Below are 27,536 nucleotides of genomic sequence, written 5' to 3'. Positions count from 1 at the left end.
AGTAACCCCAGAGTAATATATGAACTGTGTGGTACTACACTTAGGGTGGTAGAGAATGAAAAGAACATGGGGGTAATTGTGCAGTCAGATATGAAGTCTTCTGAGCAGTGTAGATGGTCTGCAAGAGTAGCTCATGGTGTCTTCTCAGTGATATACAGGAATTTTTCTAGCAGGGATAAGGAGGTGATTATTCCGTTGTATAAGCAATGGTCAGGCCACACTTTGAGTACTATATACAGGTCTGGAGGCCTCATTTTAGGAAGGATGTAGAGCTGCTGGAACGAGTACAGAGAAGGGCAACAAGATTAGTTAATGGAACAAAACTTTGCTCTTATGAAGAAAGGCTTAAGTTTTGCAAATTACAGTGTCTGGAGACTAGGCACCTGCGAGGTTATCTGATTGAGGTGTATAAGGCCTTGAATGGTTTGACCAAGCTCAATGCTAATGGGATTCTTCCTCTTGCTCAGATTAATCGCCAGAGGGGACATAAATTCAAATTGAGAAAAGACAGTTGTAGAATGGATGTGCGGAAATTTGCCTTTAGCCAGCGGGTGCTTGATTGCTGGAACAAACTTCCATCTGTTGTAGAAGTTGAGTGCTTAAATAAATTCAAGGCAGACATTTGGAGTGGATGGATGGGTGAAATGGGAAGTTTTTTTTTTTTTTTTTGCTGATGCTGTATAAGCTTGCTTTCTTGTCATATGCTTCTACTAATGCTAAAATATGAAGAAAGCAAGCAATGAATCCACTACATTTAATAAATTTATTAAATGAAGTTATAAAATTTATAACAAAAAAATAATAATAAAATAAATAGTTTTATAGAGATAACTCTACTTTGCTGAAAACTATTAATATTTAAGAAATCTGGTGGAGGTAGAAATTACCGTATTTGACGGCATATAAGACGCATGGACATATAGGAAGCACCCCCATTTTAGAAAGGAAAATTAAAGAAAAAAAGTTTTAGTGTATTTAGCCATTTAATATTTATTCTAATGTGTATAGTAGAAAATAGTTGATCCTAAACATGTGATCAAAACAGCAAGAAAAATACTAATACTGTATAATAATACATTTAATTATTATTATTAATTTACCAATAGAGCAATTTAAAAGAGAAATAAAAGAATCTTAGCTACATTAGAAAATATTTTATATGAAGCAAACTTCCACTAGAATTGAAAATGAACTAAAAGACAGTGAGGGAATGGTAAAAAACATTAGTGTTCTGCAAAGGGAAAGTTCATTCATTTTGAAAACAAAAAAGATCATCGCCTTCAAATCCCAAAAACTCTTCCTCACTAATGTTGGCATCACTATCTTCAAATAGTCTTCAGTACCATCAAGGGCATTACTAATTCCAGTCTTCTTGAAAGACTTTATAATTATTTTACCACTTATATTTCTCCAAGTTCCTTAACCCATTCACACACCTGTGCAAAGGTGGGCCTTTTCATTTTTCCTGTGGATGTGAGGTCATGATCGGGCTCTCCCATTCATTTGTTCCACTGTTCTCTCATATTTTTCTTAAATGGCTTGTTTATGGACACATCCAAAGGCTGCAAATGGCTTGTCAGTCCACCAGGAATGATAAACTAACTGTGTATTCAATTCCCTCATGCATTTGTTCCACTGTTCTCTCATATTTTTCTTAAATGGCTTGTTTATGGACACATCCAAAGGCTGCAAATGGCTTGTCAGTCCACCAGGAATGATAAACTACCTGTGTATTCAATTCCCTCATGCTCTTTTTAATGACTTCAGTTCCATGGGCTCTGAACTGATTCCAAATGAGAAGCAATGGTTTCCTTAAAAGACCACCAGAAGCCTTGCCCATATTTTTTGGAGCCATAAATTCATTTCAGATTCATCCATCCATTCTTTTGGACGAACATGAACAAATACACCTTCTGGAATTTTTTTCCTTAGGTAGAGTTTTTCTTTTAAATATTAAAAATGGTAGTAGTTCTGTGCCATCAGCACATCGGGCCAAAACTATTGTGTAATGTGTTTTCTTGTGCCCGGTGGTTTTTATTGACACTGTTTTAGACCCTTTAATATTCAGTTTTGTTGGATGGTGCATCAAAAGTTAGTGGGACCTCATCTATATTTCCTATTTGGCCAAGTTCCAAAGAAGTTTGTTTTCGTGCCTTTATTACAAATTTATGGAATTCCAGTATTTTTTCTTCATAATCTGCTGGTAATTTTTGTGCAATTGATGTTTTGTATGCATTGATAAACCATGCTTTTGCATGAATCGGTAACATCAACCTTCTGTTCCAGAAAAACTCGGAATTCCTCATCCTTCTGCTAATATCCTGGCCTCATGCATAATCATTTTGGTAGAAACACTTCTTCCTAAATTCCTTTCAACTACTACCCACTTTTTTACATCTTCTTCATGTTCTGGCCAATGTGAGGCAGGACGACGAAGGTTATGTTTACTTTTTTTAATAGCTTGAAGTTCTTTTTCTTGCTTCTGCCAGACGCGAATCATTTTTTGCATAGGCAGTGGCCCAAAAAACCTTTCCGCAGCTCTGTTACCATGTTTTTTAGCATGATCTATTATGTTTAGTTTATATCCGATAGAGTGTAACTCAACCTCTTTTCTCCTGCAGCCATTTTCTGAGGGTAAAATACTTTAAAATAATGTCAAATGCCAAGATTAAACAATATTGTTACAAAACAGGGTTCTGATTAAAAACAAATGTATATAATTAACGCTGTTCTTTATTTTATTTATTTTATTTCAGTCACCCACAATGATTACAATTCATTGTCGTGATTATAGTTGCATCACACATAATTAAAGTAAACTACCGTACATGGGGAGACACTCAACATCACGAAAGTCTGCACAGAACTAACTGGAACACCGATTGTGCCGCCTTTTAAAGGATCAGCGAACTATTGAGAAACAGAAGAATCTTGAAGCTTCCATCACCTTCTAAGGCTTTTCCTGTGTTCCCTGACTTTTGAAACTTCTTGGAACTTATTCCAAACAACTCTGCAAGTTCAAAAGTACTCTAGGGTGTTCCATTATCCTTCAGAAATGAAAATATTCTGATCAAATGGTGAAATACAACCTGCCCACTTGCCTCGATGCCGATGAGGAAGGGCTCACTTCCGCATATAGGATGCAGGGTGATTTTTCAAGGCATTTTTTTTTGGAAAAAAAAGTGTTTTATATGCCATCAAATACAGTATACTGTAATAACAATAATATAGTGTGATATACTAAAAATTATACTGTACATTACCATTTCGATGCACAAGCATTAGGTCAGCTCCTGTATAGCCATGTGCATTGTGTGCTTTCTCAGCTATATCATCTTCAGTTAAATTATGTTTATATTCCTGTAATAACTTTGCTAGAATCTGTAGAAAAAATATTAAGCAATATTATTGCTACATACCTAAATATTACGCCATAATAAGCACTGAATAGTTTTAATGGCTAAATTTAAATGTAATAACGAAATCTGAAAAATAAATACATTGAAAGATTTTTTTTTCCCCTCACATGGTGAGCAGGGATACTATTTATCACCAAATTAGTGACTCATATATAACACTGAAATATAACTATTTTTTTAACTGAAAAACTATGCATTATCTCATTTTCTATAATATGAAAATGCTTGCACCTCATCTTAACCTATTTAGATATAACAGATCACAGGCAACCAATGTTTTTAAGAGAGATACTGACTGCACTTTTTGCATTGGGCAAAGTCTAAAAGTAATTGTCTCTTCTATACTACTACAACCAAAGTGGCAGTAAGAGTTCACAGTATATAACTACGCGTTGTAAAAGGTCGATTCACAAAGGCTGAAAATACACTGATAAATAAGTAGAATTTTTACTTCATTATCAGTATATTTTAGGGCAAAACAAGAAACCATTTTCTATGTCTATATAAGAAAGGTGTTGCTTTCTCACTTTCTGCCACACAGATTACTGCCAACTTCTACTCTGTGATTAACTTTATAATCACTTTTTAATTATACAAAGTGGCCCCACTTGGTTGTCAGTATATTTTTAGTTACTGTGAATTAAACCTTTCATATATACAATGCAGTTTTGTGAAACTTCTTGTTTTCCACTAAAGTATGTCATGACTTAAACAAAATTATATTGTGAAAATTACTGAGGAAGGGCATGCATATGCTTTCATTCTTAAACCCCTGAATCTAGGCCATGTATACTGTATTTGTTTCTCCCAACAGCAAATAAAAGATGTTTTACATATATGTAACATTCTTTTATTTATTGTATACAGGCTTTGCATTCAGGTACCTCATTTCTGCACCCATTGTCCAAGCACTGATGGCCTCTGAAACAGTGTGCCTGGTAATCCAATGAACAAATTCATGGTCCCTGAGAAGAGATATTGTCACTGAATTGTTCTCCATAGTACTTTGTAATTATACTTAGCAGTTTTTAGCATTTCATAACATTTACAGTTTTTTATAAAAGTTAAGAGCATTTTATGACATATTTAACATTTATTTGCAGCATTCCATAATGTTTCTAACTCCTTTTGGCATATATTATTGTCTAGATAGTCACCACTACTAATCAACAGATATATTAAGGCACAGGTTATTTCCTTGCAAGTCTAGAACAGGACTACTGACCTTTTTACACTCATCCAGTTACCAGATTTTATGATATATCAATTCTGTCAATCATTGATATACTCCCTTATTTAAGTCTCTCTCTCTCTCTCTCTCTCTCTCTCTCTCTCTCTCTCTCTCTCTCTCTCTCTCTCTCTCTTCCCCCCTCCCTCCCTCCCCCTCCCCACACTTTCTCTCACACCATATAACTAACCCCATTTTTTAACAGTCATCTTTTGCATTTCCCATACTGGTGCACTACAGTTAAATCTGCATTAATCTCAATTTTTATTTCTTTTATAAAAGTTTCCAACATTTTATTACACTGCACAATAAACTGTAGAAAAAGCAGTAAAAAAAGCAGTCTTTCATTTGAATCAAACTATTAATAAATACAATTACTGGTATTAAGTCACAAGTGCCAATTTCTAATTTTCGAAAAACCGGTGATCAGCATTTGTTAACATGATGAAAATGAGGAACAAAAAAATAACATAAAATTTCAGACGACATGTACTCAAGATTTTTCATATGATCTCTAAAATGATAAAATGTTTTCTTTTGTACTGTGTGTATTTTAGGTGTGATTTTTCAATTCTGAGTGCTAGGAAACACAATTTAATCAGACATTTGAAAACAAATAAACATAAGGGCAACATGCCGTGCATAAGAAGAAATGAAAAAAAAAAAAAAAAAATAGATGTAACATTTCATAGTGATGATTGTATCATACATGCCAAATGTTTATTAGCATCTGTTATTAGCATTAGCATGTGTAGAGGCATACGATGCAAGACAGCAAGCTTATGCAGCATCAGCCAAAAAAAAAAAAAAAAAAAAATTCCCATTTCAGCCCTCCATTCGTTCCAAATACCTGTCCAGCTCAGCCTTAAATTTTTTTTAGGCTATCAATCAACTACATAAAGGCAAAAGGCAAATTTCTGCACATCTTCTACAACTGTCTTTCCTCAATTTGAATCTATGCCTCCTCAGGTTCTTAATCTGAGCAAAAGGAAGGATCCCATCAGCATTCAGCTTGCTCAACTCATTCAAGGCTTTATACACCTCAATCAGATCACCTTGCAGATGCCTACTCGCCAGGTGCTGCAATTTTCAGAACTTAAGCCTTTCTTGGTAAGCACAGCCCTTTGTTCCCCTCACCAATCTTGTTGCTCTTCTTTGTACTTGTTCTAGCAACTCTACATCCTTAAAATGAGACCTCCAGACTTGTACACAGTACTTTAGGTGTGGCCTGATCACTGCCTTGTACAACGGGATAATCGCCTTCCCGTCCCTGCTAACAAAATTCCTATATCATTAACAAGACTCCATGACCTACCCTGGCAGTCCATCTGCACTGCTCAGCAAACTTCATATTTGACTGCACAATTACCCCCAGGTCTTTTTCACTTTCCACTTCCCTGAGTGTAGTACAATACAATTGGTACGTTTCTCTTGGGTTATTGCTACCCATATGCAGTACTTTGCATTTGTCAATGTTAAACTTCAGATGCCACTTCTCAGCCCATTTGCCCAATTTATTTAGATCCAGTTGGAGTAGCACATTATATTTACTGTCGTTAACAACCCTGCCAACCTTTGTATCATCTGCAAACTTGGACATTAATCCTGATATACCTTCATCAATATCATTGATGAATACACAAAACAACAATGGGCCTAACACTGAACCCTGGGGAACTCCACCAATAACATTTGTCCACGAAGAGTAGTGTCCATTGATTACCAATCTCTGTCATCTCCCACTCAACCATCCCTTTATCCATTGTAGCAACTTACCATTAATGCCATACCTCTCCAATTTGAACAGCAGTCTTCCATGTGCAACAGTATCAAAAGCTTTCCTGAAATTCAATTATATGATATCAAAATTATTTTTTGCATCCAGTTCCTTTGTGACCACATCATAGTATCCAATAAAACTGGTCAGACAAGACCTCCCTTTAACAAACCCATGCTGTGTCTTAACTATTACTGCAGTCTTGTCTAGATGATCCTGCAATGCTTCTTTAACCAGTGACTATTATTTTCCCTGGAACACAAGTTAAACTGCTGCCTCTGTAGCCTTGTGGGCAGGAGCAGCAGTGCACAGCACATGCTTCTTGATTAGACCGGGGTTCCAGCTTGTGACCACCGCATATCCCGGAGCAATATGGCCTTAGTTGCTAATGATCCTAAAAACCAAATAACAAACACACACACAAAGAAGTTAAACTAACATATAGTTATTTTAACTATATGTTAGTTTAACTATAGTTATTTGTATCACCTTTTGAACCTCCTTTGTGAATTTGTGATACATTTGCACACCTCTAGTCCATGGGGACCTCTGCTGAGTACAAGGAAGTGCTCATTATTATGGCTAAGGTTTTGCTTACTTCCTCTGCTGCCTCTTTTAATATAACTGGATAGATCTCATCCACCCCAGGTGCCTTTCTTACATTTAACTTCAAAATTTCTCCTGCACTTTGTTCTCAGTTATTACAAAATCACTTAGCTACCTGTTAAAAGTTTGATAAACTTCTGGCATTCCCCTCATTGAATAACTCCTCATGTGTGAATGTAGATGAAAATACTCATTCAGTTTATCAGCTACCTGAGCATGGTCATCAATAGTAAGCTCATCTATGTTAAGTGGTTCAATCTGATTCATCCCTTTCCTTCTAGAGGTTACATAAGTAAAGAACTCTTTGCTGTTTTTTCTTCACATCCTTTGCTAAATATTTCTTGTAATCTGCCTTTGCCTGCCTAACCTCCTTTGTTACTTGATTACAGGCTAGTTTATATCTGCCATAGGCTTTTTTGTCACCTGATAATTTATATGCATCCCAGACATTTTCTTCTCGGCCACAAGCCTCATTAATTCATTTGACATCCATTTAGGCCTAAACCTTGAATAGTATTTCTTAGTTGGAATGAAAAGCCTAGTAGTCTCCAAGATTAAGTCCCTGAAGGCTTATCATAGAACATAATCTCCCTCATGAAGTGTGTTGCTCAGAAATATGTTTCTTAATAGTGAAATAGCAGGATGTGGAAGAACAAAAACAACAGGCATTGTTAGTGAAACCACATAGATAGGGAAAGAAGATTTAGTGATGATTCTGAAAAATGGGCTATTTTTGATATTGTTACAGATGGCAGTAATCAAGGTGATTCCAAACTATATCCCATTGCGGTGACCTTTTGTAATAAAAAAATAAAAATAAAAAAAAATAAAAAGCATCTTTCTCTCAGTGTCAACATTGAAAGGTGACTTTACAGTGTCTAATGTTTGACATATTCAGAACAATCTGAAACTGTGGGATTCCTTCAAAAAACTGTCTGGCAGTTAGTGTTGATAATGTGCCTGTTATGGTAAACCTTAAAAACAGAGTAACAGGGATATTAAAAGAAGAGGTTGAGCAATTGAGGTAATAGGTTGCCTTTGTCATCTTATTAATTTGTGCCGAAAAGGGAGCTGCATGTCTTCCTGTGTAGGTGGATGAATATTTAGCAGACATCTACTACTATTCAGAAAGAGAGAGAGAGTTTGTTTGTTATTTGGTTTTTAGGAGCATTAGCAACTAAGGCCATATTGCTCCGGGAAATGCGGTGGTCATTCCCTGACCTTTCCGCATCCTCCGTATTTGGTGGTGACAGACTCGAACCCCGGTCTAATCACGAAGCGTGTGCTATGCACTGCTGCTCCTTCCCACCTGGCTACAGAGGCGCAGAGAGAGAGAGAGAGAGAGAGAGAGAGAGAGAGAGAGAGAGAGAGAGAATAGTGTTAAAAGGAAAAATAGATTTAAAAAAATTTAAGCTGATGTATACCACTAAAATAAAGAGGAATTTGAATACCAAAGAAATTTGGAAGCATGTTTGTACACATTGACTAACCAACAGCCAACATGTACAAACATTCACTAGTGAGTGGCACTGACTCACATTCAAATCCATTTCATTACCCAAAATTTTTGAAATAAGACATTGATGAACCCAAGATAGAACTTCTGAATCACGTACTTCTGGAAAAGCAGCCCTAAACAGGCCAAGCAAGTTAATAATTCTAGACAATGTTATCTTCACTCATACAGAAAGTCTGTTCATATTCTCTCTTCCCTCTTGAATAAAGCAATAAGTTTGTTTTAAACGTTATACAACGTTTGAAAATTTGAACATGGTTCTTCAATCCAACTTATCTCACATCCCTCTACTGAGGCCATTACTCCGTGATGTGTTAAAGAATGTTATGTTTGTTGCCAACAATTTTCAGATCTTCCATTTCCATTTTGGAAATTGATTACCATAGCAGAGAAAACCAGAAGGATGAGTCTAACTTGTTCATAGGCATTTTTACATCCAAGGTCGTGGAGAATCTAAAATAAGAGAAGATTTTGTTCTTTTTTTAAGTGATGAAGTACTCTATTGCTGCATATGATTACATGGTGCACAAGTTTCCATTGAAAAAAGATGTTTTGATAAATGCTAAGGTAGCATAAATTTCATTAATTGGCAGTGTATCATTTTCATATTTGAAATTTTTATGAACAAATACTTTTGTTTTCAATGCTTCTTGGCATTATTAAAGATAAATAAATATATAAAGCAATAGATATTTTGCAGCATCAGTTTGTATTAGAATCTACCATGAAAGAAAGAAAAACTGGGTTCAGGCCTCCTCTCTCTGATGAAGTTTTTAAAATGATTATGATGGCCAAGTCTAGACTGCAGAGTGATTATTATGAAAAAAAACTTTGACCAAACTCCTCTGAAGAGGGAGAAGTTGCAACAGCATTTTTATTGAAGAAGTCAAAATCAGTTGATCTCTAAGCAGATCCAAAGAGCTAATGTTTAAAAGCATACTGGTAAGCAATCCTATATGTATATTTGAATACAAAATGTGTATTTTGCCAGCAAAATTTAATTTCTAGCATAGTGTGGACTTTAAAAAAAAAACTCTTCCTTTTTTTCTGAAAAATCTGTTTTTTTTTTTTAACTATTTTGTCTGCTAAATCACTTGTTTTTCAGCTATTCTGTCCCAGAAATCACCTGTATCATTTTTTTGGCATCCTACTGAAAAGAAATTGTTAATTAGCTTCACTCTACACAAGTACTATGAAATTATTGACATAACAGAGAATAATGCTGTCATCTTGCAGTGTAGATTATCATAGCACACCTGATAGCCAATTCGTTAACAAATCTAAACAGAAATCTGCAAAATTTTAAAAAAAATTCCAATTTTAATGTACTTTTATTTTTTTTATAAAAATATAAAGACTGGGAAAAATTGAGTTTTTACAAAAAGACGGATTCTCCATAGTAAATCTGGAGAGTTGGCAGCTAAGCCAGAGAAATAAAAAACTTCAAACCATGGAGAGCAATGTAAGCAACCAATCATGGACAAATAATTACTTGGTGATGCTTTTTTGATGAATTTGTTTATGGTGACTTACATCTGAAAAACATTTCACTGCATGTTGGAAAAATTATGCCAATGAAATTCCTTTAAATGAAAGTTCTGTTTACACTCTGGCATGATCACTATGTCAGAGAAATTTACATTTGATTTGAAATATAATCACATCTAGTCATATTTTAAACAGCAAGATGCCAATCATTTTACCCATGCAGTCAGAGTACCCAGAGGAAAACAGAAGTAGGTGGATTGAATGTGATAGTTGAGTGGCCTTCTTGAAGCTCAATTTGTCACCTCTCAATTTCTTTCTCTTAAGGATATTTAAAGTTGGTTGTTTTTATCAAAAAGATGCAGGAGAAAGAAACAAGTGAAATATAACATCAGAAGAAAATGTAGAAAAATTAGCAATGAAATACCTGATAGCAAACTCCCAGGTTAAATGGAAAAACATACATTTAAAGCAATATAAGGAATATGGTTCAAAAACCTAATACACACATTGTAAATATTAAACTAATACATTAAATGACAACTAAGTATAATGATATACCATATGAGTGTATTTATTGAAGCATTACCATATCAATATACATTAAAATTATTGGCAACATTTTACGGTTATACTGAACCCCTTCTTTAGGTTTCTGGGGAGAATACAAGAGAAACTCATTAATTGCATATGTTTCCCCAAGAAGTCTGAAGACTGGGGTCAGTAAAATTCTGTATAATTTTATACTAAGGAAAAAGTGGAGTATATATTTGGAAAAATTTGGACAGACCTGTACCCTTTCTTCTGATGTAGGTACATTTGTTTCAACTTCAATATCAAATCTTCCAGGCAAGCGAAGAATGGGATGCAAAGACTCCAGATCATTTGTTGCAGCCAGCACTAATACAGTTTCTGAACTTTCAGGCTAGAAAAAAATATAAAAATATGTAGAAAATAAAACAAAAATTAAGGAAACAAGTAAATCTTAAAAAAAAAAAAAAGTAAGTTTTTTTGTTTTTTTTTGCTTTGACGTACTCCTTTCAGTCTTTTTTTCTTTTTCCTTTTTTTTTTTTAAAATGAAAATCCAAACATGAAAGGTATTAGAACCTACAGTACTTAGTACAATGCATGGATTGAAGGTTGAGAAGATGAAAGTTATTTGTTGATATATGAGACTTGAATTTCTGTAGAGTATAATTTTCAGAAAATAATGTGAAGGGAGACTGTTACAGAAAACAGAAGTTAATGGAATAAAAGAGGAAGAAGAAAAGTTGCTTCTGTGAGTTTGAAGTTGAACAGTAAAGGATGTTAACTGGTTATGGCATGTGTTTGGACTTGTCTGGAAGAGAGGAGTGGAATTATCAAAGCAAATTTAGATGAACAGTGCTCATGGAAGTATTTACAGAAAATGCAAACAACAGAAACGGAGCATCTATGAGAAGAGAGTGGAGAGACTTTGTAAGAGATGGGTCATTAATTAACACAAATGTAATGTTTTGAATAGTCTATAGGCCTGAGTGAGAGAGAGAGAGAGAGAGAGAGAGAGAGAGAGAGAGAGAGAGAGAGAGAGAGGGAGAGGGAGGGAGGGAGGGAGATGTTTGTTTGTTTGTTATTTGGTTTTTAGGAGCATTAGCAACTAAGGCCATATTGCTCCGGGATATGCAGTGGTCATTCCCTGACCCTTCCGCATCCTGCGTATTTGGTGGTCACGGGCTCGAACCCCGGTCAATCAAGAAGCGTGTGCTACGCACTGCTGCTCCTCCCACCTGGCTACGGAGGCACCAGAGAGAGAGAGATTATGCGCTATCATCAGAAAAACTGCAGATAGGATTTCCAGAGTGTTAGTAAGCACTGAACCTTGGGGAACACCAGCATTATTGAAGAAATTAGATGACAGCAGAGCTCCTCCATCACCCACAGCAAGTGCCCAGAGGAAAAAATTGTCAGCATTACATGAGGAATGCGTATTTAGAAACTTTTATGCTAAACACAATCAAAAGCCTTTGAAACATCAAAAACAACTGATTAAGTTTCACCAAACTTTTCTACTGAATTTGTCCATAGGTGGGTAACACAAGCCAGTATATCACCAGTAGATTGACACTGATGGAATCCACATTGGCAATCATTGATCAGATGTTAGGTTTCAAGATAGTTTAGGAGTTGGTGGTTAATGGATATCTCAATTCCTTTAGAAAGAGGAAAAAGTGCAATGGGATGATAATTGAATGGAAGGGATTTGTCACCCTTTTTAGGAACTGGCTGGATATGCACAAATTGCCAAGCAGAAGAAAATAGCACCAGTGGAATATGAAAGTGTAAAAAGGCAACACAGAACAAGAGTAAGCTCAGTAGCACAGATTTTGAGAACAAGAGGAGAAATACCATCCAGTCCTGGAGCTTTCTTGGCATCAAAATTCTTTTAAAATTAAGTAAAGTAAGTTTCCTTATATTTTATATCCAGAAGTAGGGATAAGGGAATTTCATCTAAGCTGTTACTATCCTTTGTTGATTACCTGTTTTCAGCATCTATGACTCAGTCATATAACAGTGTCAGCACTGCCAGGTTTGTTTTTAAAACACTGTTCTGTATACCTGTTGCTACAACAAAATTATTTATTTTGTAATAATATTTTTATAGTTTATTACTATTTTGCATCAAATGCATTCTTTTCCCTTTTGGACTATATGTTAAAACAGTCATATTACATTTCTTTCCTCTGTATTCAATTTGAATTTCCACCTGTAAATTATTCTCTGGGTTAACTATAATTACATGGCAACTACAATTAAAAGGGTTTCTATTCTTAGATTATTTCCTATAAATATCTTGTAAGGATTTTGTTTTCCTTTAATTTGTTTTAATTTTTAAAGAAACTATGTTTCTTTAATTATATATACGAGTAATTCAAAAGAAGTTGAAATACTTTTAAAACCATAACACTTTTTTATTTTTCTGTTAAAACAAAATCAAATATGGCATTGATTTTGTTTTTAATCCACCTGAAAATCAAAAGTTCCTTTTGATACAATTACTGCATGCATCTTTGTGACTTTTTTCCCAAATGCATCACACACCCTACCTGTGATCTACTGTCCATCTGCACTTGCTTTAACATGTTTTATGTAATACTAGAAACAGCTTCTTTGAGCTTAGTTTCTAAAGTGCAAATTTGAGCTGAATGGCAGGTTTAGCCCAGAATCTTTTACAAACTGGTACAAAAAACATCCACAGGCACAAGTTCTAGAGAATGAGGTGGCCAACCAATGAGTCCATCTCAATCTCAGCCAATCCACCCCATGGGAACAGCATCTCTCTCCTCCAGATAGTCCTCATGATTCGTGGAAGTTCTCCTGTATATGAAAAAAAAAACAAAAAAAAAAAAAAAAACACATACTAAACTCTTTCTGCATTTGTAAAGTTTGCTATTTTAATTTTCCCTATTGTAGCGCCTCTAGAGATAAATGCCAGGCAGTAAACTGAAGCATCCACATACAAGGTACTGTATTTGATTTTGTCTTCAACAGAAAAATAAAGTAGTCAAAAATCCACACTTACTCAGGAGTAAATGAGGATTATCCTTCTTTATCAGAACAAATGAGGATAATCCTTATTTATCAGAACAAATGAGGATAATCCTTATTTATCAGAACAAATTAAGATAATCCATTTTGAATTTGATATCACCATTTTCCTGTGTATATAAATTTTACATAGCAAGATGTGGTTATTAAATAACAAGAGTGTTGCACTAAAATGAATAGTGAAATATTTCGTAACTTACAAGTTATCCCCTTCAAAATAATTGCCTTGGGCTTGCATACATTGTCCCATATGTTTCTTTCAAGCACAGATACATTTCTGGAAGTCAACTTCTGTAAGCCCTTTTAACACTTCAGTTTTTTTTTTTTTTTTTCTGAATGACTTCAATAGATTGAAAATGCATTCCCTTAAGTACATTTTTCAGTTTGGGAAAGAGAATAAAGTCACAATGGGCTAGGTTTTGTGAGTAAGGTGCATATTCACACATGGGAACTTGTTTTTTGGACAGAAACAGTGAACAGAGTGCTCGTTGTGTGCTGGAGCATTGTCTTGATGGAGCATCCAACCATCCTTCCACATTTCAGGTCTCTTCCTTCAAATTTTTTTATGCAGCTTTGTCAGAACTTCAGTGTATTATGTTTGATTGACAGTCTGATTTGGTGGGACATATTCAGCCATAACAATTCCTTTAATATCAAAGAAAACAAGAAGCATGGTTTTCATTTTTGATTTTGACATCCTTGATTTTTTTGGTCTGGGGGATTGTTTTTTTTTTCTTCTATTGCATTGACTGTCTTTTAGTCTCTAGGTCGCACTGGAATAGCCAACTTTCATCACAAGTAACTACCATACTCAGAGAGTCTCTGGATCTTCAATTTTTTTTCAAAACACCTTCATAAACTTGGACTTTTCTCATTCTTTGATCTTTGTTAGAAATTTGTCACCATCTTGGCATACACTTTTCTCATGCCTAAGTATTCAGTTTAAATTTAATAGTTTCTTTGTCCATGCTGAGTTCTGATGCAGCCATTATAATGCTTAAATGACGATTACTTCTAATCAATGTTCTTACCTGGTCCACATTTTCATCAATTTTCATGGATACCAGACTGCCTAGTTGTTCATTATCTTCCACATTTTCTCTTTCTTCTAAAAATCTTTTATGCCATTCAAACATGTAACTCGACATAGTATCTCGCTTGTAAACTTGACGTAACAACTCATAACTTTCAGTTGGAGTTTTGTTAAAAATTTGAGGTTGATTCATTGTTCAATTTTTTTGTATGTCATTTTTCTGGCAAACTGCAAAAATGCAAGGTAATAAAAACCTGTCTTACTGCAAAGTGAATGAGCATGTTGGAATGTGACTTGGCAGTCCCATTCCAATATGCTCACTGCCTATTGCCTTGAACCTTTTCCTAGACAACTAGGAAAAAGTTTCAAGTCAATTGCTGTACCTTTGTTTTCACACTTGGTGTGTAGTGACTATGCATGCAGTCTCCTTATTTAATAGCCACACCTCGTATAATAGAAGTAAAGCAGTAGAGGTTTCACAGTTATATAAAATCTGAAATGGCATGCGGAATAATTTTAAAATAAAAATAATGTTTTAAAATAATTTAAAATAAAAGAAATAAGCTAAGAAAAATTACTTAAGTAGGGATAACAGAGTAACTGAAATATATGCATTATTTTCGGTTAGTAGTACTTAATGCTTATCAGTATCTATATTTCAGCTCTTACTTGAAGACTGTCAAGAAGCAGTGCAAGGGTCTGAACAATCCTTTGATGTTGCTCACTGCTACTACTGATGTCATGCTTTGGACATATGGAGTGGATATCATCAATAAAAATAAGACTTGGTGCACTGGTTAAAAACAGTATTGGGGAGGAGAAAGGAAAACATTATTTTTATATGTAGAAATTAGTGTAATATTAAGTATTTACTGAATTTTTACATATTACTGAATTATTTTGATAAATTTTCAATACTATTAGAGTTCTAATATTTTTATTTTTACCACACTGAATAGTGCAATTTCAACTTAAATAAAATACTTACTTCATTACACACACAAATGCCAAAAAAATTAATAGCAACTTGCCCAGTTCAACTTATGTTTCGCAATTTTTGGCTCAAAACTACAAAATTTTTTTTTTTTTTTTTTTTAAGAACAATTCATATTGTTAGGGTGACACTAAAAATATAAATTTTCAGTATCACTCTAAGAATATGAATTTTTCAATTGAAAATTTCAATATAAATAAATAAAATATCAATTTTGGCAAAAATAAATGGCAACTACTATAATTGCAGTTTTCAAAAAAGGTTTTGTTACTCATCTTCTTCTTCTTCTTCTTTGGTCCTTAGCTGGCAGCTGGGGGAGGCGGTTGGCCACACAACCAGTATGCTGCTGTAGGTGCCGCAGGGTTTCGGACTTGCTCTGTGATGTTCTTCCATACCTTACGATCCATGGCGTCAGTCCTGGCCTGGTTAAGGTCGAGACGTCGGTTCTTCAAGTCATTTTCCACTTGCTTGGCCCACGTTTTCCTAGGCGCGGTCCGTTGGATGCTCCATTGGGTGGGTCGTTGTCTCCAAAGGAGTGTGGATGGTATTCTGTTCGTGCCCATTCTACATACGTGGCCAAACCATCTAAGCCTTCACTTCTGGATTTGGTCGGCAATGGTTGGTTGCTGTTGGCATCTGGCGCGGATGGTATCATTAGTGATGCGGTCGCGAAGAGAGATGCCCAAGATCTGCCGCAGGCATCGCATTTGGAATACCTCAAGTTTGTTCAAATCTAACTTGAGACAAATCCATGTTTCCTACTACTCATCTAAACCATAATTAATATTCTGTCAGGTATCCAAGAGAATGTAGCAGTTTAACAATTTCTCGGCATGGTGCACACTAGATTTAATTATGTTTCCGGCAGTATTTCATTCCATACATTTCTATCAGATTAAAATCTGGTAAATTATCAAACCAAGATAATCCTCTAATGTTTTTGAATAGCAAAAAGTTCTCTTTTTAAAACCTTAAAATCATCAAGAAATAATTCAACATTGTTCAATTTTTGATGCCACCCTACATTTTCAATCAGTTATGACCATAACTGTGAACAATCCATTTTTTTTTAAACCCTCCTCCCTTTTATGCATGTGTAGTTGTTCTAGTTTAAGCTTGTTTCCTTTCTTTAGGTATGGCAGAACTGTTACTATGGGAGCAAGAATGCATTGCTAAGCAGTGTTTACTAGTGAAAAGAAAACTCCTGTGTTTTTCACAAATGTTTGTTTGTTTGTTATTTGGATTTTAAGAGCATTAGCAACCAAGGCCATATTGCTCCGGGGATATGTGGTGGTCATTCACTGACCTTTCCGCATCCTCCGTATTTGGTGGGCACGGGCTCGAACCCCGGTTTAATCAAGAAGCATGTGCTACGCACTGCTGCTCCTGCCCATCTGGATACAGAGGCACCCTTTCACAAATGAATGGCACTGAACCAGTATGTCAACAATTCAAGCTGCTCCACAAAGCATGTGACAATAATGCACTCGATGAACTGGACAGAAAAAACTGCTGCTAATTTTATTTCTCATGATTAAGTAATTACATTAATTACAGTTAAAGAAAATGTACTATTTTATTTTTTTTTTATGGCCAAACTTCTTCATTAATAAAACAATTAATGATGCAGACTGAAAGGAAATGTAATAAGTTGGGAATACTAAATATAGTATTTTGACATTTTTTTTTTTAAATTTAAACCTAATAGCACCTGTAGCACTGTTGGGAAAGGTGTATTCATTAAACAGTTAAAACACTCTTTGCTTGGTGACACTGATCATCTTAAAAACAAAAATTCCATTGTTAACAGCTCTTTCACTAAGGGAAAACATTTAAGAAAGAACATCACTGAATATTATGGCATTCAGAGTGCTATGAAAGATTGTCAATTTTCCTAGACCATCACATTGGCAGGAAACTTCATAGTCTTGATCATAAAGTCAAAGTTTTGAAACATGCAGAGATTTACTGCATCTGCAAAACACTTTACCGTAATTGCTACCATTCAAATTAATTTTTGTGCTTCATTACTAAACTTTCTGCTAGAATTTTTTTTCTCTAAAGATTTTCAGCTACAACTTTCTCTAAAGATTTTCAGCTACAACTTTCTCTAAAATTTTCTGCTAATATTTTTCAGATCAATGAAGAAGAGTGCAGAAGATTTCATTTAACCCATGTAAAACATACTTGCAACTGTTATTTAGCAAGAATTAAATTCTTAATTGGACAACATGATTTCAGATTCATCTCCTTCAACCTTCTTCTTAGAGGTCTTCCAGCAGTTTTCTATTCCAGTTATTCTTTTTACTGTTTGGCTAGCCTTTCAATACAAGTAAATCTGTCCTGAGTGCAGACACAATGGTAATTATCTGTTCTTGAAGTTGACATATTTATTTACACACACAAGTTGCACAATTTGCCATATTCCAATTTCAATTTTTTTTTTAACAATTTCAGGGCTTTCAGTGTATTTTTTCTAATGTAATTTAGTAGCCTTCCTAGGATAATATAAAATTTTTTAACCATCTTCACCACTTTTGAAGAGCTAAATGACCAGCAACAGTAACAAATAAAAATTTAAACATATTTTAAATTTATACAAAATTAAGCAAATTTTGAAAGTTGCTAATAGACTTGTTTTTTCTAAAAATTATTGGATTTTGTTATCCATTTGATTAAAATTAGTAGTTAAATTATTATCTGTGTTGATCTGATATAGAGGGTGAAGTTGTTTCTTACTTGCTTAAAAGACAAAAGTTGCAATAGGAGAGAATTCTCTCACAACTGTTCACTGCATCAATATAAGAATGATATAAACAGTGTTTGGAATATTATAAACTATGTAATTCCATCGAGTATAATTAATATTAATAATACAAACATGACTTTATAACATAATACATGATGTAAATTTACAACAGCATAGCTGGGAATAGTGTAGAGTTATTAAGGGGGTATCAAAAATTTCATACCCTGACCTAGATAAAATATCAGTAGGAAGATGCAGTTCTTAATATAAGTTGTTTACATATTCAATAACTAATATGTGAAATTTCATTCCTGTAGGTGATCATACACCAGAGGTTGATCCCGGAATCTGAAGAAGGATGCTATAGTTGAAAAAGTGGAGTATCGAGCAGTGATCAACTTCCTGCATTTGCAGTGCAAGAAAGCTCAGGAAATTATGACTAGCAGGACTAATCAGCAATGACTGATGTGTACCTTGCATCTGCTCCTGTCTGATTGAGCTGGTGGTCTTATCTCAATGTTAAGCCAGCTCGATCAAACTTTCGTGAGGAGTTCTCTCCTTTGTATTAAAATATGTTTTCATTTGTATAATTACCTTTTTTTTTTGTAAATAATTGTTCGATTATCCCGGAAGTCAGGAGTCTGTAAACCCCTGGCTTTATGGCCGTGAAGGGCAATAAACATTATCTCTCTCTCTCTAAATTGACAAAGAAATGAGAGCTATGTATGGGCAGAATCGTCCATCCTATGACACTGTAAAAAAGTGGAAAGAGGAGTTCCAGTGCAGCCACACAGGTGTCTTTGATAAGCTGAGAGAAGGAAGGCCATCAACATCCATAGACAATGGGACAGTTGCAAAGGTTGAGCAGCTGGTGCTGAGTGACAGACACGTGACAATTCATTTCATTGCAAATACAGTTATGGGTCTGACAGAAGCATTTTACATGGTCATCTGCACATGTCTAAGGTCTCCACATGATGGGTTCCAAGAATGCTGATGCCTTTGCAGAGCAATGTTGAATGCAATGTTCTAACCAACTGTTGGATTTGTGTATTGCGGATGCTGAGAACTTTTTTGATCAGTTGGTGACAAATAAATGCTGGGTGTTTGCCAATATGATCCGGAGACTAAAAACATGTCAAAGCAGTGGAAGCACACCTCCTTCCCACCTCCCAAAAAGGCAAAGACCACTCCATCTGCAAAGGTGATGTTGTCTGTGTTTTGGGACAGAAAGGGGGTTATCCTGACAGATTACCTAGCTCGTGGTTCCACACTTACTGGAGAATACCACAGAAATCTTTTGAAAAAGTTATGTGATGCTTTGAAGGTGAAAAGGCATGGAATGTTAACAACAGGTGTCCCTCTTCTGTCAGATAATGCACAGGCTCACACGGCCATTGCCACCACCAACTTTGTTGCCCAGTGCGGCTTTGAACTACTGCAGCACCCACCCTATTCTCTTGACCTAGCACTGTCAGACTTCTTGTTTTGAGAAATAAAGAAAGCATTGCATGGACACCACTTTGATTCATCCCAAGAAGTCATCAATGAAGTAGATTAGTGGTTTCAGGCAAAAAGTGACTTTTATGATCAAGGCATTAAACAACTAATCCATAGATGGGAGAAATGTTACTATACATAAAGAGTACATAGAAAAGGATTAAAGTTCCTGTGAAGTTTCACCTTTTTCTAGGACTACTGTTTCTAGCTACGGGTACAAGCTTTTTGATAACCCCTTGTATACTCATATCTCTTAATTTTGCATGAGAATTTTAAATTAAATTTAGATTACAGTCATACAATAAACTAGAGCAACACAGCAAATAGATCAAAGTAGCAGGAATACTTTGACTTGGGGGAAGAACTGCTGACAGCAGTTCTATTATTAATTAGGGTTTTATATAATGCACTACTTAAACTTGTCTTCTGAGGGACATGATATGGCCAAAGGTTATGTCTTTGTGTTTTCAATGCAAAGAGTGAGGAGAAATTCAGTGTTCTGGATGAGCCTATATGAGCATGAAGAAAGGGTTGATGACATTAAATGAATTAAAACAAGGGATCCATCAAAGCACTCAGTTGGCCAGCTCAATGCCAGAGCCTATATTTTTGGACAACACAACATTCTCAATGGCAGAAAGCCCTAGTTCCAAAGAAAGTAGCTGTTGTCAGTAACTCAACTGTCAGGGAAATGGCAAATATATTGTGTAAAAGGGATAGGTGGAATATGACCAGAGTATGTCTTCAAGGGGTGCAAAGTTAATAATGTTGTAGCAGCTATCATCTTTTAAGGGAACGAAATATGATACTGTTGTACACATTGTACTAATGATATTAAAAATAAGAAATCTGATGATTTATTTAATAGGTGTAGGAAATGTTAAGAAAGATCACAAGTTAAATACGGTGAGTACAATATGTACTGAAAGGACAGTAGCATAATTCCTATACTCTTAATTAAGAAGCAATGAGAGAGTCCAACAAGAGAAAGGAATACTCTTGATGTGATTATCAGCGGTAATTATCCAAGCATTAGGAATCTCCAGATAAAGAAACAAATAGTTGGCATTGATCAGTGTATTGATGTAATTACTATCAAGTGTAAAGAGAATGTATTTTGCTTTTGTAAAGGGACTTTAACAATGGTCTCAGACAGTTTTAAAATTATTTTCAGTGGGACCAAACGTTGTTCCTACTGAAAACTGCACTTGCTGTTACCAGTAAATTTTAAATGGGAAGTGTTGAGGGAAGTAATCGTAAAAGTTGCTCAGCTTTTTACACTAAGAGATGTTGTTAAAGTTTTAGACCTACATGAATGTCAGTTGAATTGATCACACTTGTGGCAAAGGAGAAAACTACACGAGATGCTTATACAATTTAAAGCAGTGAACCGAGTTGACGTGAGTGATGTTAGATAAGCACTGGGGGGAGGGGGGAAGAGATAGCATGAACTAGCAAATCAAGATATCTTATAATAGAGGATTTTAAATTTAAAGATATTGAATGTAACATGTGGGTAAGTTTCTCACTCACTAAGATGCTAAGAGATTATTGTTCAAGGTTTAGACCTTAATAGATGTCATTTGAGCTGATCATCAGGAGACAAAGAAATCCATAGTAAGTATAAAATAGTTGGCAACAAAGTCAAAAAGGGGGTTAGACAAGCTAAAGAAGATTACGAGAAGTCTTTCATTAAGAATGCAAATAAAAGTAGAAAAACTTTTTTGCATATGATAATACTAGGCGTAAAAGGATGAGTCCTATTTGTCCAATAGAATGGCTTAACTGTTGATGATCTTGTTCAGGTTGCTGATAAACTGATTAAATATTTTGCATCTACATTAACATGTAAAGATGTTTTAGGGATGGGAACACTGGAACTAAACCAAGTTAAAACTAGGAACTAAATAATTGTTGCAATAACTGAGAAGAAAGTGGAAGAGAAATTGTTAAAGTTAAAAGAAAATAGAACACCTGAGGTTGATGAATATATCCAATTATATTAAAATAAGCAGTAAAAGAGGTATGCAAACCTTTAGCTCTTAATTATGAGAGCATCCTTGGAATCAGGGGAGATCTCTATAGACTGGGGACGTGCAATTGTCTAGCCTATTCAAAAAGAAGGATCAAAGGACGAAGTGGGTAATTATATACCTGTAAGCTTGACTTCTGTTCCAGGGAAAATATTGAGCCGATGGTTAAAAATGAAATGCAGTTATACAGCAATCATTGCAAATATTTGTTATAAGGAGAGCATCTCTAACAAATCTGACCAGCTACTATGATGCAGGAACAAAGAAACTGGATGCAAAAATAATTTTGACATCATATACTTAGGTTTCAGAAAAGCTTTTCATAGTGTTCCACATGAAAGACTGCTGAACAAATTACAGTTGTGTGGCGTTAAGAGCAAGTTACTCCATGGATAAAGGGAAGGTAGAGGGGGAGAAGACAGTGCGATGGGTACCCTCAATTTTTGTGCAATGGCCACCCACAAAATCGTGAATTTCATCTGTCCATCTCCATCGTTGTCTTCCAGGTTTTCTTCTAGCTCCTTTTGGAGACCATTCTGTTATTTTCTTAGTCCTCTGTCATTATGTCTTCGAGCTACGTGTCTAGCCCAAGTCCATTTCAGTTCTTTAGTTTTGATAAGAATGTCCTGTACTTGTGTTTGCTGCCTAATTCATGTGTTTCCCTTTTTATATAACAGTCTGATTCCTAATGTAATTCGTTCCATTCTTCGCTGTGTGGTTTTAAGCTTCTCTTCCATTCTTTTGGTGAGTGCCTAAGTTTCACTCCCATAAGTTATGGTGGGGAGTATACATTGGTTCATTATTTTATGTTTCAGACAAATTGGGATATTGCTCCTCAGTATGTGACTATATTTCCTAAATGCTACCATCCAAAATTTATTCTTCTCTTGACTTCCAGCCATTTATCATTATTACAGCCACCTCTTCAATACTGCAAATACTGTTCCTTCAATGATTATATCCCCTTCTGTGACATAATCATTCATCATTACTTTTGTTTTAACCATATTCATCTTTAGTCCAAAATCCCTACTACTCTGCATAACTGACTAAGATTTTCCACTAATTCTTTGGGATCGTGGCTTATGACCATAATGACATCTGCAAATCGTAAATGGTTTAGGTACTCTCCATTCACATTCATTCCTTTCTGTGACCAGTCTACCAGTCTAATCTTCTAAAATCTTAAGGGCAGCAGTAACAACTTCGGAGATACTGTGTCTTCTTGTCGAACTCCTTTCCCAGTTTTAAATTTGCTACTGTCTTTGTCTAGTCTAATAAAGGAGGTAGCGTTCTCATATATTTTCTTCAAAATCATAATATATGGGGTATCTATGCCTTGTCTTTCCAGTGCACGAAACATTGCCTTATGCTGTTTTGCACACGTCATATGCCTTTTCATAATCTACAAATCCCAAGCATAATGGTGTTTTACATTCATTTGCTTTCTCCATTAGCTGCGATATTACCTGAAGGTGATCCATAATTGAGAGTCCTGTCCTAAAGCCAGCTTGCTCTTTCAGTTAATTCTCGTCAAGTATTCTTTCTAATCTGTTAGCAACAACCCTTGTGACGAACTTGTAGATGTGGGATAACAAGCTAATTGGTCTATAATTTCCAATTTCTGATTTATCTCCTTTCTTATACAGCAAAATTATGCTATCATTATTGCACTCCTTAGGCATCACACCTTTCCTAATGTATTTTGTGAAGAGTCTTGCCAGTTTCTGTGTCATGTCTCTTCCTCCTAATTTTAACAACTCTACAGTAACTTCATCTTCCCCCGGGGCTTTCTGATTCTTCATTTTCTTCAAATGCATGTTTTACCTCATCAGTGAGGATATTGTGTATGTCGTATGTGTTGCTAATTTGTGGTCCATCTTCCACCTCTGCTTGCATCAATTCCTTGCTCCTTATATAATTCTTTATAGTAGTCTTCTGCTATTTGAATTATGCCTTTTCTGCTTTTTATAAGTTCACCATCACTATTCTTCAGTTTCAGTATCATTTGTCTTTCTGTATTAATGCTCATAACTGCTGATTTAAGTCCTTTGTTTTCCCTTAATGCTTGTTCTACTTTTCTTGTGTTAAATCTTCTTATGTCCTCTCTGAATCTCTTTCTAATAGCTTTGCATAATTCAGTATACTCAATTTTGTCCTTGTCAGTGTTTATCTTGCTCTTAATTTGTTGTCTTCGGTTCATCACGACAAATGTTTCTTGACTAATTTTTTCTTCTTTGAATTTCTTTTTACTTATAAATTTCTTGGGCTTTATCACTTTCAGAAAATTGTTGTATTCTTTTTTGATATCTTGGTCCTGAAAGCTCTTCAGAAGCTCAAACTTATTCTTAAGTTCCAGTACATACTGCTTTTTTCTCATCTTCTGTTATCTCAAAAACCTTTGCATTATTTATTCAAGACAGTTTTTTCCTTTCTCTTCTTACATCTATATCAAGTGTGCATCTTACCATTCTGTGATCACTTCCAACATTTACCTTGTTCAGGACGGTAACATCGTTCACAATATATAAACTTCTTTATTGCTGCTAAGTACAGTACATGTACTAGGAACAATAATTCTCATCATGGCGACATGGCCAGGAGTCTAACATATCTTCTGTTACTGAGGATGAAGTCAATTTCATTAGTTGTTAATCCATTTGGGCTTTTCCATGTCCACTTTCTGTTCACCCTTTTCTTGAAAAAAGTGTTCATCACTGACATTCCTTGAGATTCTGCAAATTTCACAAGTCTTTCACCTCTTATTTCTTTCACCAATTCCAAAATTTCCTATAGTTTCCCTTTCTGTGCTGTTTTGTCTCTTTCCAACCTTAGCATTGAAGTCTCCCATAATAAAGTGTAGTGAGTTTTCTGTTCATATAGAAGTCTCTCAATTTCTGTGTACAATTCTTCAACCTCTTCATCATCATGGCTCAATGTTGGTGCATATATATCATTGTATTGTTTACTGCATCCTTCCTTAAGGTCTAGAAGACTCATTTTAGGAATGATTTAGATCTGTTAGAATGTGTGCAGAGAGGAGAAAAAAGAATAGTAAGCACAAAAGAATAGTCTTACCAAGAAAGATTTCAATTTTGCAAATTGCAGTGTTCAGAAACTTAGCACCTGTGAGGATACTCTATTGGGGTTTTGAAGGCTTTGAATTTGAACGGATTGAGTAAACTTAATGCTCATGGTGTCCTCACTGTTGCTCAGACAACAGGCACAAAGGGACATAAATTTAAATTGAGAAAGGATGGTTTTTTTTTTTTTTTTTTTTTGCTGATGCTATATAATCTAGCTCCCATACATCATTTGCCTTTGCCACTGCTAATACTAACAACTGGGATAATTTTTAAAAGTCTCTTTAACTAAGAGTGGCTAGCTAATCTCAGATGGAGTTTGGAAGTTTTCCTCTGAGTTTCAGGTTTTTTAGCCAGCAACACAGAAATTAAACTGCGAATACACACTTGTACATACATGATAATTGAGCTTCCAGCAAAAATGAAATATAAAATGAATGAATAAATGAAGGCAATTAAAACTCTTATTCTAAATATACGACGTGAGTAGGATTTTTAAAAAAATTTTAATAACTTGCACATAATATTAAATTAAACAGTATTTATCAAGACAATTCATTAGTAAGCATGTTGGCTATTACTTAAGCATCAAGCACCACTCTCCCAAAGCAGCATTTAAAAAAATATCAAAATGGCAAAACCTTTCTTGAGCTGTCTTGAAAATTTTCTCCAGATTTTTTTCAGTTTCACCTAAATACCTAAAAAATGAAATAAGATCTTGTTGAAATACATTTACTTATTAATAATTATAATAATTATTGTTAAATAATTATTATTTAACAAATTTTATTTAGTACAATACAATCTTTATTTAAATAATCTCCTTCTATCTCATCTATTGTGCTAAATGATTCTTGATTTTTTTTTTTTTCTGACATCATGAAATTCAATATTCTTTATGTTAAAAGTAGCACTTTAAAATGGGTTTTAAAAGTTGTTCACTAGACAAGACCTAAAGCAAAAGGAGGCATCTGGTGCAGCTAGTTTGTAATTGCCATATTATCTCTGATATATATATAGCATGCATTATGATAATGCATATCTAAGTAAGGAAGCTTCTTTTTTATAGTTTAATGGAGCTAAGATTTAGTTAAGCTTTGTATTCACTGAAATTTGTGTCATTCATTCATTCATTTACCGAGTATGTATACTCATCATACACAGTATTTACGTACATGAATCTCTGTAAAATGATAAACTTCAGTGAAGTTTATCATTTTACAGAGTCAGAAGGATCATATTTAGATATAGCAACACAATTATCAGGGTGGTCCAGATTATGGAGAGATAACCCAGCCTAACACAAATTTATATTTATCTTTTTTTTGTGACTTTAAAATATGGGAAAAATCAAGTGCTGTAGTTAACTTTAAATGGGTAAGAACGTTTAGTTGTAATTGAGAGGTCACATTTGTATGACACATAAGGAAGACATCAATGTGCCATAATTGTTGGAATGTTAAGAAACAACAACATTCTGAAATTCTCAGTGTTCCAAAAATTTATAAATAATGGTAGAAACATGAGTCTGGAATTTATAGCTAAAAGCAAACACTTACTTTTGCTGAGCTGTAAATCAGAACAAACCTTGACACAAGCAAAGAACAAATAAAACTGCATACCAAGTCTATAAACAAAAACAAAGCACTGCAGTAATTGATTGAACTCTGTAGCCCAGAATTCAATCAGTGTGCTGATATCAAACAGTTATTAATTTTATGTACCTTTAATTCTATAGCAGTCGTTTACTGACTGCTTATATGCAACAGAGGCAGTAAAGATGTTAAATGAAAATAACCAGATATAATATATGCATACATTGAGCAATCTCATACAAGTTCTTAAGCAAGAGACAACAGATTTTAAATCTTGAAATCTTGATGGGGTCCTTGAAACAACAATGCATTAAAATCCTATGTACTTTCTGAAAGACAACACATATATCTACATGGTGAATAGAGATCAATAATAGATTTATTGCAGAACAGGTACACTGGGTTTTGATAAACCTTCTTTCAATACATCTATATTAAGTAACACATACAGGGTGGAAACATAAAATCTGCTTGTGTACAAAATACTGTGCATTGTGACTCTTCAGTGAAATAAAACCATTTTTAACTCATAAGAATTGAATCACAGTTATAATTAACTGTGAATTTCTTCTCTATTTTTTTTTTTTTTTTTGATCTGCATGTCAGGGGAGGGGAGTGGAATCTTCTATGTATTTGGGATGGGGTCCCTGCAGTTCCTACTTCATCAGGGGAGGTTCCTGCATATTCTAGAAAAAGCTCTACTTATGTAAATATCCACACTTTGATATTCGTTGTCAGACTTTTTTTATCTCCACTGGCTCAAAATCTCTTTACCCAATTCTATCAAATTCATTTGTTGCCTCTATTTCTTTCCAATACTTGTCAAAATAATGTAATCTTTTTGACATCCTTTCCTTGAAACTTCATTTTCTCCACTCTAACTTTCATAATATCAATCATTAATGTGCAAGATATATACACACCGATAAGCCA

At 34.8% G+C, this 27,536-nt stretch overlaps 1 protein-coding gene across 1 annotated transcript in view; it reads right to left on the bottom strand.

Annotated features, from left to right (window-relative positions):
• LOC150079670 (ATPase family gene 2 protein homolog A-like) overlaps positions 1-27,536 on the bottom strand; it is a 238,027-nt gene that overhangs the window by 130,529 nt on the left and 79,962 nt on the right. Inside the window, exons 4-7 of the mRNA XM_090383160.1 lie at positions 25,650-25,706; positions 15,319-15,442; positions 10,822-10,956; positions 3,264-3,381 (exon numbers count right to left, since the gene is read on the bottom strand). Coding sequence (XP_090239286.1) covers positions 3,264-3,381; positions 10,822-10,956; positions 15,319-15,442; positions 25,650-25,706 — 434 coding nt within the window. The remainder of the gene's footprint in view (positions 1-3,263; positions 3,382-10,821; positions 10,957-15,318; positions 15,443-25,649; positions 25,707-27,536) is intronic.

The sequence above is a fragment of the Mastigoproctus giganteus genome, chromosome 10 (genome assembly GCF_048544385.1).
Source record: "Mastigoproctus giganteus isolate SK-2022 chromosome 10, ASM4854438v1, whole genome shotgun sequence".
Taxonomy (NCBI): domain Eukaryota; kingdom Metazoa; phylum Arthropoda; class Arachnida; order Uropygi; family Thelyphonidae; genus Mastigoproctus; species Mastigoproctus giganteus.
This window is presented reverse-complemented; position numbering and strand designations above follow the sequence as displayed.